This window comes from Chrysochloris asiatica, unplaced genomic scaffold, assembly GCF_000296735.1.
Source record: "Chrysochloris asiatica unplaced genomic scaffold, ChrAsi1.0 scaffold00003, whole genome shotgun sequence".
Taxonomy (NCBI): domain Eukaryota; kingdom Metazoa; phylum Chordata; class Mammalia; order Afrosoricida; family Chrysochloridae; genus Chrysochloris; species Chrysochloris asiatica.
Window position 1 is genome coordinate 19,285,127 of NW_006408521.1, and position 13,872 is coordinate 19,298,998.

At 38.1% G+C, this 13,872-nt stretch overlaps 1 protein-coding gene across 1 annotated transcript in view; it reads right to left on the minus strand.

Moving 5' to 3' along the window:
• The window catches only part of FRA10AC1 (fragile site, folic acid type, rare, fra(10)(q23.3) or fra(10)(q24.2) candidate 1), a 48,103-nt gene that overhangs the window by 18,941 nt on the left and 15,290 nt on the right, over positions 1-13,872 (minus strand). Inside the window, exons 8-11 of the mRNA XM_006831152.1 lie at positions 11,626-11,739; positions 10,227-10,269; positions 7,439-7,560; positions 70-108 (exon numbers count right to left, since the gene is read on the minus strand). Of these exons, the coding sequence (XP_006831215.1) occupies positions 70-108; positions 7,439-7,560; positions 10,227-10,269; positions 11,626-11,739 (318 nt within the window). The remainder of the gene's footprint in view (positions 1-69; positions 109-7,438; positions 7,561-10,226; positions 10,270-11,625; positions 11,740-13,872) is intronic.

Sequence of the window (13,872 nt, forward strand, 5' to 3'; positions counted from 1 at the left end):
ATAGAAAACCTAATTCCAAATAACTTGAACTTATACATTTTTTTAATTAAATTAAAATGCAATACTTACTATTTATAGAGTCTGCTGACTTCTTGGAGGATGAATGTCCTAGAAAGGAAACAGTACTATTTAGAATCATCTTGCTGTTAAACAACCATTGTTGCTATAGTTTTTCTCCAACATTGTTTGCCTATAATTTTATAACACAAGTACTAATTTTCTCATCTATCTTAAGAGTCCTGGTGTGGTGCTGCTATAGGATAAGTGCTCGACCACAAGATCAATTTGAACTGCAATGTTGGCAGTTCAAACTCACCAGTCGCTCCTCAGAAACCCTATACAGGATCGCTATGAGATGGAACTGACTCAACGGCACTTAGCAACATTATATATCTAGGAGTCTTGGTGTGGTGTTAAAGGATAAGCACTGGACTGCGAACCACATGGTCAGTAGTTCCTACCCCCCAGCCACTCTTAGAAACCCTATACAGGGTCACAATGAGATGAAACTGACTCGACGGCACTTAACAACAACAACATCATGTTTCTAAGTCTTGTTGCCCTTCCAATTACAAACTTAGGTTCTTTTAGGCAGGAATCATTATCTTACACTCTCTTGTGTGGCGTGGAATATCTAGTACATAGCTTAAGAAATACTAAGTTCCTGTAAAAATTCACCTGTTGCTAAAAAGAACCTCACAGATTAGGGACAATAGGATAGTAAGTAAAAAAGATTCCTACAAAATCATAGAAATCTTCATTAAACAAAAACACCAAAATATAAAGCTGTTTCTTGACATATCTATAGACATGTATAGACCATGTAAGTCTCTACACTTCTGAAGGCAGTGTTTCCATCTCTCTAACCTTGTGTGGATGACAGACTATGGATAACATTACAAAGAATGGATATTCCTTAATACTTCATTGTGCTCATGAGGCGTCAGTACATAGACCAAGAGGCAAATGTTAGAACAGAACAAGGGGATATAGAATCAGGCAAGTATGTGCCAGGGTTGCATTCTTTGACCATACTTATTCAATCTGTAAGATGAACAAATAATCCAAGAAACTGGAATGTATGAAGAAGGAAGTGGCACCAGGATTGGAGGAAGACTCATTAACAACTTGACATATGCAGATGATATAACCTTGCTTGCTGGAGACAAAGAGGGCATAAAAAAACTTAATAATGAAGATCAAAGGCCACAGTCTTCAGTTTTACCTCAATGTAAAGAAAACAAAAATCTTCACCACCGGAGCATCATGATAAATGGTGAAAATTCTGAAGCTGTCCAAGATTTCATTTTGCTTGGATCCACTATCAACACTCATGGAAGCAGCAGTCAAGAAATAAAAATACGTGCTGCATTAGGCAAATCTGCTGCAAAGATGATCAGTTTGAGGACTGAAGTGTGCTTAACCCCAAGCCATGGTATTTTCAATAGTCTCATATGCATGTGAAAGGAGCTCTGGCAGGGTAGTGGTTACGAAACTGTCTGCGAACCACAAGGTCAGCAGTTTGAAACTACCAGCTACTCCGCGGGAGAAAGATGAGGCTTTCAGCTCCCGTAAAGATTTACAGGCTTGGAAACCCTGTACAGGGTCGTTATGAGTCAGAACAACTCCACAGGCACATAACCACCACCGTTATGTATGTGAAAGTTGAACAGTGAATAAGGAAGACTAGAAAAATTGATGCATTTGAGTTATGGTGTTAGAATGCTGAAAGTACCATGACCTGCCAGAAGAATAAACAAATCTGTCTTGGAAGAAGTACAGACAGGATAGAATGTTCCTTAAAATGCAGGATGGTAAGACTTCATCTTTCCTACTTTGTACAGGTTATCAAGAGGGATCAGTCCCTAGAGAAGGACATCATGCTTGGTAAAGACCCACAATGAGACGGATCGGCACAGTGGCAGCAGCAAGGGGCTGAAGTGCAACAACAATTGTGGGGATAGCGCAGAACCGGACAATATTTCGTTCTATTGTGCACAGGGGCACTACGAGTCAGAACTGACTTGATGTCACCAAACAACAGTAACCCTTCCCAAAGAATTCTGTGCTCTTCAACTGACCACATCAACAGGACAGTTCTGGCATTCTTGAGGGATTCAGATTGTGTTTCTTTTCAATATTCTTTGAGTTTGGGGAGCAAAAAGAAGCCTGCAGAGTAAGACCATGGCTGTAGGTAGATGGGGTAAAGTTTCCCAACAAAATTCTCAAAGAATGAGTAGATACATTGCCATAGTGGAAAAAAGTTTCTTGGTGCAACTTTCCTGGCCTTTTTCTCACTAAAGCAGTTTTCAATTTTCTTAAAACTTTTTCTTAGTAAGCCCCCATGACTGTCCTGTGTACTTTGAAAATTCTACTAAGATTGGGCATCCCCAAAAATAACCATCATAATACTCTGAGCTGACCTCTCGACCTAGAAGTTAACTGGTTAGTACATCCCCTCAGAAGCCTAATGAGACTAAGACCATCTACTGGTCGCAGACACATGCTTAAATATGTTTTGTCTGGAATAAACCCGTGTGTACAAATTGAAACAGTAGTACCAACACTATCTTATCTATGAAGTTATTTACACGTGAATATAGTTTACGAATAAGGGTTTTCATAGCACTCCAATATTATACAGGTGAGAATTAATTCTTAGTAACCAGATAACCAGATACACAATTATGTTATTTTAAAAAACCCTTTTAGATTTACAATGGTTATCAGCAAGAAAAACATAAAGAGAAAAGCACTGGAGATCTAACGGATTAAAAAAAATTATTATAACTGTGCAGAGCCTCCTGCAATAAGACCTCAAGGAAAAATGTTCTGAAGGTTGTTGAAACAAAACAAAAGAACAATTCCCCCCCCTTCCTGGGTAAGAAGTCTAGTAAGCCAAGGTTTGATCATGAAAAGCCTCCTTAAGAGTGAGAGTCCCTGTTTGCACTGTTGTCAACTCAATTGCTAGGCAGATAACTAAACGCTAGAAGGTTTGCGTTTACCCGGTACACCTTAGAAGAAAGGCCTAGTGATCTACTTCTGAAAAATCAGCCACTGAAAACCATAAGGTGCCAAAATCTACTGTGACACACACACAGGATCATCAATCAAAAACTGACTTGAAATCAACAGCAATTGCTTTTGTTGAAGAGGGTATGAGAACTAGAGAAAAGCCTGTATGACAGCCAAGACTTGGACAGCAGCAAATGCTCTGACGTAGTATTGCAGGATAAACATCAGCCTGCTACCCACAAGGTTGGTGGTTCAAACCCACCAGCCACTCCCTGGAAACCCTATACAGCCCAGGGGTGGGGGTGGGACGATCTTTTTTCTGCCAAAATTTACAATATCATTCACAGGCCATACAAAATTATCAACTTAAATATAAGTTGACCTGCTATATTTGCTCAGTCATTTAATTAACTCACCCCTAATATGATGGCTGGAACTGCAGTTGTCTTGGCAGGGCCAGACCAAATGATTTATCTCACTGGCCTTACACAGCCCGTACACCAGGCGTTCCCTATCCCTACTAGCTATATAGGGTTGCTATGAGTCGGAACTAATTCCATGGCACTTAACAACAATGATCAGATGCTAAATGGTCAGAGAATAAATTAAAAAAATAGCTTATCTTCAGGTGGCAACAGAAGAAATGTACTTTTTTCTGCCACCCTTTTTTTATGGGGAACATGATAACTGTTTCCAAAATATCCAAAGGTAAATAGGTCAAAATGATGTTAGGTGTACTCTGGGAGGCCTGTAGTGTATCTTTTGAGTCATGATTCCAGAGATGGTCTCTGACAATCAATGCACCTTTGAGAAACTGCGGTTGAATTCACTGATCCACTAACTTACCCGACATAACTGAATGCCTACGAGGTAGAGCATGCACTCTAGAAGGAATTGGAGAAAAGAGAATGGTACAAGGTGCTACAGAAATGTGTAATTGAGACCATCCCTTGTCTGAAATGGGACAAAAGCAGTCAGGGAGAGTCTTCCCAAGAAACTGACTTACGCTGAAGCCTGAAGGATGAGGTGACCTTTGGGAAAGGCAGTAGTGAAAGATGTATGACTTTGAACTTTCTAAGACAATCTACTTAACTATACAAGTCAGGCTGCTAACCTCAAGGTCAACAGTTCGAAACTACCAGTCGTTCCATGGGAGAAAGATGACGCGTTCTGCTCCCGTAAATATTTACAGCCTCAGAAACCCTATGCAAGGTTGCTGTGAGTCGGAACCGACTCCACAGTACACTACCACCACCACCATGCATCTCAAAGCAAATGGGTCCATGTCAGCTAGTCACTTAGCAATCCATTTGCCCATCCATCTATCCATTAATTTATCTGATTAAAAAAAAAAAAAAATGATAGTAAACTGAAGAGAAGTTCTAGGTAAGTGTCCTGAGGAACTCCAATATCTAAGGATCAGACTGAGGATGAACTGAAGTCAAAAGAGGCCAGAGAGATAGGAAGAAAACAGGAAAGCAGAGAGTATTATGAGGAGAACTGGCCAACCATTCAAATGTGTTGATCTATTAAGCACGACAGTACAGTGAATTACTTCATATGGCTCTTCTATCCATAGTCTTTGTAACACCCACCAAAAAACTTTTTTTTTTTCCTGCTGGATCTGGGTAAGAGACTGTGGGAGAAGATGCTGATAAGATGATATGATTCAGCTGTAAATGATTGTTAACAAAGCTAATTATGTTTTTTAATAACTTGAAAAATCTAACTAGGGGAATGGTCACATTTACCATTCTGCTAGGTTTAAAATGAGCTATCTCCGAAGCAGGAAGGGGCCAGGGGATCTTACTACCATCAAGAAAGAAAAGCCAGGAGTGGAGTGTTTTGGACTCGGAGATCCCTGTGCACTGAACTTCCCTGATCTACAACAGAAAGCTGTGATACCAGAGGACTGTAGCGGAGCAGCAGCAGCAGAACCGAGAGCCAGAGAACAAGACAGAGCTATGGGCTTCCCAGTCCATGGAACATGTAACGCTGAGGGCCATCAAGCAGGAAACTGGCTTGTGGAGTGGGGTGCCTCCAAGGCACTTCACTGGGAGAGCTAGGTTGGCTAATACATAGAACTAGAGCTGAATGCCTTCAGACTGAGCCTTATAGCAGGGTGCAGTGCTTTAGGGCATTTATCAGCAACCCTAAAAGAGTTTCCAAACACTGCTCAAGCAGGGAGAGACCAGGCTTGGCCAAGGTCCAGAGAGAAGCAGTTTATAGACATGGCTGGGAAGAGGCTGTCTCTGCTGGAGGAACTTCCCTGAAAACTACATAACTGAGAATGGTGTCTGAGTTCTGTACGGCCATTGTAATGAATGATCCCACCCAGCTGAGTAGAGTGCTGTGGGAGGTTATGACAGGTGTCAGATTTGGTAGAGAAGGTAGAAGGCTTGAAGAATGTCTGATTTCAACTGCACTGGTTGAACCCTGGGTTGATGCTGAGTTTGACTCTTCTTCCTGCTGGTAAAATCACAGGTCAGAAGTTGCCCCCCTCCCCCATGCCAAATATATATTTTTTAACGAACATTTGTTAATTATCATATTTGGATCAAATTAAAATGGTCTGACAAGAAGGACTTATATCAAGATCAACCTAGTTCCAGGTGACCCCAGGTAAGAAGACATTATAGTTCCTAGTTTCCCTAGCAGTTTGTTAAATTTCTGCTTTACGTCTTAGAAGCTAAATAAAAGAATTATCTCCAGGATTCTCGGTTCTCAAAGATTCTCTGAGTAGAGAATAAATAAGTGAAACGACATGCCCACGTATATGTACTCTGAAGAGCCCAACATCACACCTGATCCTAAATATCCAGTTACTTGATCCTCTGTTTTAAAGGTACTGAGTAAACTTTTATATGGATAAATATGAAATATGCAGTAATACATACTAGTAGAGGGGTTGGTTGGAAAAGGAAAAAGAAATTAAAAGATAATAGAATTTTTCACAAACTTTCTGGATGCCTCCTCATATGACATGAAAATGATATAGTAACTAAACAAAATTCTGAGGCACATCTTAAATATTTTACTAGCACATAAGGATGAACAAAAACTTAAAAATCAAATGAGATTTTCAGATTTATTAACTAAAATTAGTTTTAGAGTTGTGAACTGGTTCAAGTTGAAACTAAACGACATTCTGCTTCAAATACTTTTTCAATATACAGAAAACAATATCTAACCCAATCTATCAACTTTACAAAGCTAAAACTTGCGTGATATTATTCATATATGCTGGAATATTTTAATATTGACTACATAAGGAACATAGTATATATCGTAAGCAAGAAGAAAATTGTATATAAAAATATATCTAATTATCTTCATAGCTGGAGCAAGGGAGCCCTCTCTTGTCCAAGTTTATATTAACAGTGGCCTTAGTCCAATTCAATCTTGTATTCTCTACTTATTTTAAGTCTGACTGGTCTGTTTATGCCTAGTTAAGTTATAAGGTTCTAGTGAAATAGGAGATCAGAAGTCACCCTGCCCCAAGAAATTTTTTTTTTTACAAAAAATAAGAAAGGTAATAATGCTAAAATTTATTACGGGCTAAAAAAGCAACTTGAAATAACCTTCAATATAACTATGTGCCATGCAATATGCAAAATGCTACAAGCACAATCTTACATTAACTTGTAAACAAGACTGAAATAGGACACTTTTCTTACATATGAAGAAATCAAGGCTTAAGAGCTTAAGGACTACTGAGGAAGAAGTAAGTGTTTGACTAATGGATTTTAATTGACTAATAATTTACTAAGTACATGCACAGCACTATGCTATGTTCTGAGGACACAGACATACGAGGGGGCTTCAAAAAAGTTGTGGAAAAATTCCATTATCTTTTAATTCCATTTTTCTATGAAAAATTTTGAAGCCTGTTTGTATATCATTTCAAGAAGTTCAAATGCTAGTATGAAAGTCATTATAACTGAAATCAGTGTTACAATTTCATACTGATTTATAAGGATAAGGATGCACTGTTTTACAGTGTTCAGAGTGCGTTTCACGTTTTTGTCTGACTCTTCTAAGTAAGCATTAGGCGTATGGAGACACCTACATACACGTACAAAATACAATTCAAGTTTAATGACTTGCCCAAGGTCACAAATCTATGACAAAGCCAGGAATTAGAATCCTATTTACATCTCACGCCCAAAATGAATCAAAGCCAACCTGGTTCTTAAAGCTCCTGTTAGGTTACTAATTGCTGTCAAGTAGATTATGACTAGGGACTCCATGCAGTTCCTATAAGTCAACTGCATATTCAAATCTAAATTTCCAACCAGTTTCAACTATTACAAGACAAAAATTTAAATACATTCACCAATGATACTGTACATTTGAAACACAGCTCAGATTATATTTAATGTTCATAAAGATGAGCAGATAATACATCCTAACTTCTGTTTACCTTTATCCTTTTTTTCAGAGGTTTCTTCTTCAGAAGATACTCTGGGTTTTTTATGGGACGACGCTGCACAATCTTTTTTGGTTTCACTCTTTTTTTTGTTTTTCAGCTTGACTTCTTTTTTCCTTTAGGCAAACAATATAAAACAAAAATTAACTTTCTCAACTGACCTTTTCAAAAAAGTAAAAAATAAAATCAGTAAAAGTACTTGTCTTAAAATGTAATTTACATAATAAACTCTAAAGGAATCTCTAAATATTTTAGGTTGGTGTATTAATTAAGAGAATTACTTTTAAGAAACTTGTTTATCATATATTCTACACTGTAAGAATTTAGTGACAGATGCTACAATACAACCATTTGCCTCTTCCATAACAATTATTTCAATTTTGAAATAAAGCTAAAAAATCATGGTCCAAAAATGTCTGATTTCAAAAAGATCCAAAACATGTCACTGATAGACGAAATAAAGGTTTGGGTTATTCAAGTAATCTAAAATGTCCTGCTAATTTTAAAAATTGTTGTTGTTGTTGTTAAGTGCTGTTGAGTCGGTTCGGACCCATAGCGACCCTGTACAGGGTTTCCGAGGGTGTAAATCCTTATGGGAGTAGAAAGCCTCATTTTCTCCCGCGTAGCGGCTGGTAGTTTCGAACGGCTGATCTTAAGGTTCACAGCCCGATTCGTAACCACTACGCTACCAGAGCTCCATAATTTTAAGAATTAAAAGTTATTAATTACTTAATATTTAAAAGCTATATTACTAGGTGGAGTCCTGGTGTGGTGCTGGAGGATAATGCACTGGACTGCAAGGTCAGTTTGAAGCCCAATGTTAGGAGTTCAAAACCACCAGTTGCTCCTTGGAAATCCTTGTTAAGAGTCAGAACCGACTCAATTGCACTTAAGAACAGTAACATTACTAGGTAGGGCACTTTCATAATAAAGTCAACTATTAAATTCATATGCTTATAAATACATTTTATAAAGTCACGGAATTCCACTACTAGGCTTTCAACTGTTATTCAGGATATGTAACCTTTCAACTGTTATTCAGGATATGACCACTACAACCATGGCAGGTCACAGAGACTTTGTCTAAACATCTTTAATGCTGGAAAATTGATTCCTTTTTATTTCCCACGTGTCAGGCACTGTGTAGGAGTCCTTGTTTGGTGCTAGAGGTTAAGCACTGGACTGCTAGCCTCAAGGTCAGTGGCTTAAACCCACCAGTCACTCCTTGGAAACCCTACACAGGGTCACTGTGAGTTGGAACCGACTTGATGTCACTTAACAACAACAACAAGGCACTGTGTAAACTACTTCACATGTACTTTCACTTAATCCTCTAGTATCCTTTTTAGAGATAACACTGAGTCATAGACAGTTAAGCAGCAGCCCAAGAAGTGTCATCAGTAGAGGGGTGTTATTTGTGTTTAGTGTTGAGGCTATTCTGACTCATAGCAAAGCAACACTGTAAAGCATTTCCAAGGAGCAGGTGGTAGGTTTGAACTGCCAAACTTGTGGTTCAAAGTGTAGTGCTGATCCTACAGTGCCACATCAGGAGCAACTCAGAGTAATACTCAAGTCTATGTGATTTCAAAAGCCATGATCTTATCACCGTATATGGCAACTGCAGGGCAATGGCACCCACACACTCAATATGGCAGATACATTCAGACTCACTTCACTAGAAGGCTGATTTTAACATCTGGAATGTTAAACCTCGTCAACCCCCACACCCTCAGGTAGATTCGGATTCACATATATAATGCTTTGTAAGAACAATAAACCACAGGTGAACCGGTTTAAATGAGACAGAAGAACTACTTTATGAAGATCTGGTTTATAATGTAACATCTAAGAATATCCTCATGTCCCAGCTGCTCTGAAAGGGATCACATCAAAAGGTCCAGGATAGAGTAGGAGAAAATGTAATACAAAACTCAAAATCATTAAACAACAACAAAAAAAAGAGCAGGCTTACTGGGGGGAATGAGGCTGAAAGGACCCTCGAGGACTTGGCTTTCATGTTGGGAAATGATCTATCTCCCCACCAGGGCTCAATTCACAATCAAACAACACACAAGTCTACAGCCAAAAACCAAATCCACTTCAACCCTACATGAATTTCTGAGATTAAATTTGTATGGGAGCAGAAAGTCTTAACTTTCTCCTGCAGAGCAGCTGGTGGGTGTGAACTGCTGACCCTATGGTTAGCAGTCCAGTGCTTATCCTACAGTGCCACCAGTGCACCTTAGACAGGCCTTTAATGGGAACAGTAATAATAGGGGAGGTTCACACATCTTAGGATTGATTATCCTAAGGGCAGCATTTACACAAGGGGAAAGTCCCAAAGAGTTAGAAAAGACAAAGGAATGAAAACTGGAAACACGGGAAAGAGCTGGGATAAGTGGTGTTACCATGTGGGGACTGCAATCAGTGAGATGACACAAAATGTGTATGAATTGGAAACTGGAAAACCTGACCTGCTCTATAAACTTCACTCAGTTCACAACAAAAAGTTTAAAACTCCATATCCTCCTATCTGAACACTGACTATAAACAAAAAATCCTACTACCCATGCATGAGCCTGCACAGACCTTCACATTTGAAACTGTACAGTGAACTGCCAGTCCCCCTGTATCCATCCTGATCCTACAGGAATGCTTGATTACTCTCTACAACCAAACCAACTAGCAACCACCGAAGATTACATGTAGACACCAATGCAAGTAAACAGCTCTATCCAAGACTACTTAACATCAAGAATGACATCATAAGAGACAATATTACCTGTGATGAAAATTTAATTTAAAGGAACAGTCTTGGCATAACCCTAAAAAAAAAAAAAAGACACCACTGTGAATTGCTGAATTTGAATACACTGCTACTCTTATGACAGTCTCTTTTTCCATACATTCTTTTACTATGAGAGTCAGCAAATGATCTAAAGAAATCAATCTGATCTCTCTGCCTCAAAAAGTACATTTGCAAATATAATAAAAACAATGATTAGAATGCTTAAAGAACTGAAAAGATTGTGATATTATATTAGAAGTGTGCTGTCAATGCTAAAACCCCCTGCTCAATAGTCAGTGTTAATGTGTGCTTCATGTCAAAGATACCTCACAACAATAAAGTGGGCAGAGTCATTTCCTCTGAAGTACCCTATGGAGCTCTCCAATGGAAAAGAGCTTTTCAAACAGGCCCACAATTCTGATCTTTTCTTGCATCTTAATCTTAGTTTACACTGACTGAATTTTCCTCATGAACATTTCCAGGAGCAACAAGAAACCAGATGTACTGCCATGGTTAAGCTGCATGTAGGGAAGTTCTTGACTTACAACTAGAGTAAGCAGAAAACCCTGAGGGTGCATTTATGTAGGACCAAAAACAGTTAGCATTAACATGATTAACAGGAAGGAGCAGATGACTACTAAGTTCCACTGCTGAGGAATCAATGCTGACTCACAATGACCCCGTGTACAGGGTTTCAAAGGCAATAAATCTTTACAGGAAGAGAAAGCCACATCTTTCTTCTGCAGAGCAGCTGGTGGGTTTGAACTGCCAATATTGAGATCACTACCCCAGTGTTTACTCTACAGAGCCACCAGGACTCCTTAGCTATGTCAAGACTACTTAAAAACAAATTATAATAACAACAAAAAAAAAGAACCTGACAGACGCTGCTATATGTATTAAGGGAAACTACCATATTCTGGGAAATATCCCTAAATATTTAAGGCAGTAATAAGAACAGTTATGCCCTCCTAAATGGTTTCTTTATGGACACTGTCAAAGACACTGCATTTACTTACTCTTTAGACTACAACAATGTGGCTAAAAATCCACTACTCTGACATTTTCATATGACCTCTCTTGATATTCTGTATCCGAACCACGTAATTTGATATTCTTAAATTAATGGGAAGAGTGGGAAGAGATACTTACAAATCACCAGTTTATACTTGGCATTAAAATTCTTTCAATGAAATGTCACTATAATGCTAAGAATAAAAAAATTTTAAACTAAAAAATTCTTGAGATTTTTTGAAGCTCTGAGAAAAAGAGCAACTTCAAGGAAGACACCTTAAAATTTTGAATTAAAATATAATAGTCTGTATATTTTAAATACGAAATGACAAGTTAAGCTTAGGGGAAATCAATCATATCCCACTTAATGTCAACTTACTTAATTTAACAAGTGCATTTCTCTTTTCACCATGCTCCGTATAAGCAAAATTAACTTCCCAACTCTTCAGGCCTTCTTTTACATCACAACACTTATTTCCACAAAAAAACTGACCTGCAAAAAAAGGGAAGGAATATTAGCTACGATAACTGGTGAAAATATTGATCTATATGATTTGGTATTGCCTTTCAATTTTGCTCTTAAAAAACATAAACTCTTAACTTCATAAAGTTAGTGTTAAAGACTACTGACGACAATAATTATAGCATGCTCTACAACACTGTATATAGAGTTCTTGCTTGATGGATTTACTGTTCCTACTTAGACACAGAGTCTTAGTGACTCCCTGGGAGTGAGTCTTCACTGTGGAAGAGGTGAGGACAAGAGAATACAGACTGAAGTACTGAAAAAGTAGTAAGTGCATTTCACAAAGTACATGCACTTATTACATCTGGGAGGGTGAACCCTGTTCAATATTTATCATTAATATTAAAATGGCTATCTTTAAGTAGTAATAGCATAATGGCATTTACTTTAAGTACTAGCATAAACGGTCAATTAAAACACATTTTAAAATTCTAGCACTTTTACATGAAATACACTAAGTAATCAAACCAGATGCTCTAAATTTTAGAATCACGTGACACTAAAGTAACACATTATCACGTCCATTATATATTATGGTTGTTGTTATTGTTAAGTGCCGTCAAGTCGATTCCGACCCATAGAGACCCTGTATAGGGTTTTTGAGAAGTGGCCGGTGAGATTGAACCACCTACCTTGGGGTTCAAACCAACTTTACAAACTAGCGCATTAACCCACAGTGCCACACCGTGACCTTATAAAATAAGGACTAAAACTGATGATCCAAGAAAAAAGAGGAAGAGTACCCAATAATTATTTACTTTGATAGACGAAAACAAGATCCAATTTTTCTATGTATACTGAAATAAAATAATTATCACTAAATATCATCCAATAGGAACACATCTGAAACCAGCATATCCTTTTCAAAGAAAAGTAAAAAATTACCAAAACATAAAAGCAATAGGCAGAGATGGCTTTACAAGTAACTTCTACCATATCTTCAGGGGAGAGTGGTCTCACAGACATTACTACAGAAATTAAAGTAAACCTAATAGTATGTCTGGAGTCTTGGTATCGGCTGTAAGATAAGCACTAGACTGCTAACCACAAGGCTGGTGGTTCAAATCCACCAGCCACTACTCAGAAACCATATACACAGTCTTTAAGAGTTGGAACCGACTCAATGCCATGTAACAACCACAACAGTGTGTCTGGCTTGTGGCACAGCCATCCAGAGAAACAAATTCTTTCTAGCAATTTAAAAATAAAGTACAATGACTGTATATACCTACTGCTATATAGTCTAAGGTCAGCAGTTCGAAACTACCAGCCGCTCCGCGGAAGAAAGATGAGGCTTTCTGCTCCCGTAAAGATTTACACCCTCGGAAACCCTGTACAGGGTCGCTATGGGTCGGAACCGACTTGATGGCACTTAACAACATATAGTCTAAAGGGGGTAAAAAAAAGACTGCAAAGAAATCTTTAATTTATTCTTAGCTTCAACATAACAGTACCAACAATATTACTATATACATACTGTGCATTAAAGGAAAAGAATACTTTAGTGTCACTAGTTGCCAAGATTTTCAGGATAAGAATACCTAGATACAAGCATTAAATTTTAAACATAAACCATGCCATCTCAGGTTGATATAATATATCAACAGAATCCCTGACTTAATTTTCTTCTAAAAACCACTTACCTTCAAGCTCTACTCAATGAAAACTCATAGAGTTAATAACAACCCAGAGGCAACAAGGATCCCTAACGCCTATACTGTGTCCACTAATTACCATTTTTCACTAAAGGCTCCTTAGAGAAATAACTAATTCAATGAAAGAAAATGTGAGCAGCTAATTCTACCACACTGAAGTAGGGACATTATCAAAATCTATTAAGAACATATCAAAAGAACAGCAGAGTCACCTTGAAGAAAATTCCATTGATCAAATCATAGGGAACTTTGACCATTGAAATGTTATCAAATACCAGGGTGCCTCAAAAAGTATCCTTACTCTCTGGTAGTGTAGTGGTTACGAGTCGGGCTACGAACCTCAAGGTCAGCAGTTCGAAACTACCAGCTGTTTCGCAAGAGAAAGATGAGGCTTTCTGCTCCCGTAAAGATTTACAGCCTCAGAAACCCTGTACAGGGTCACTAG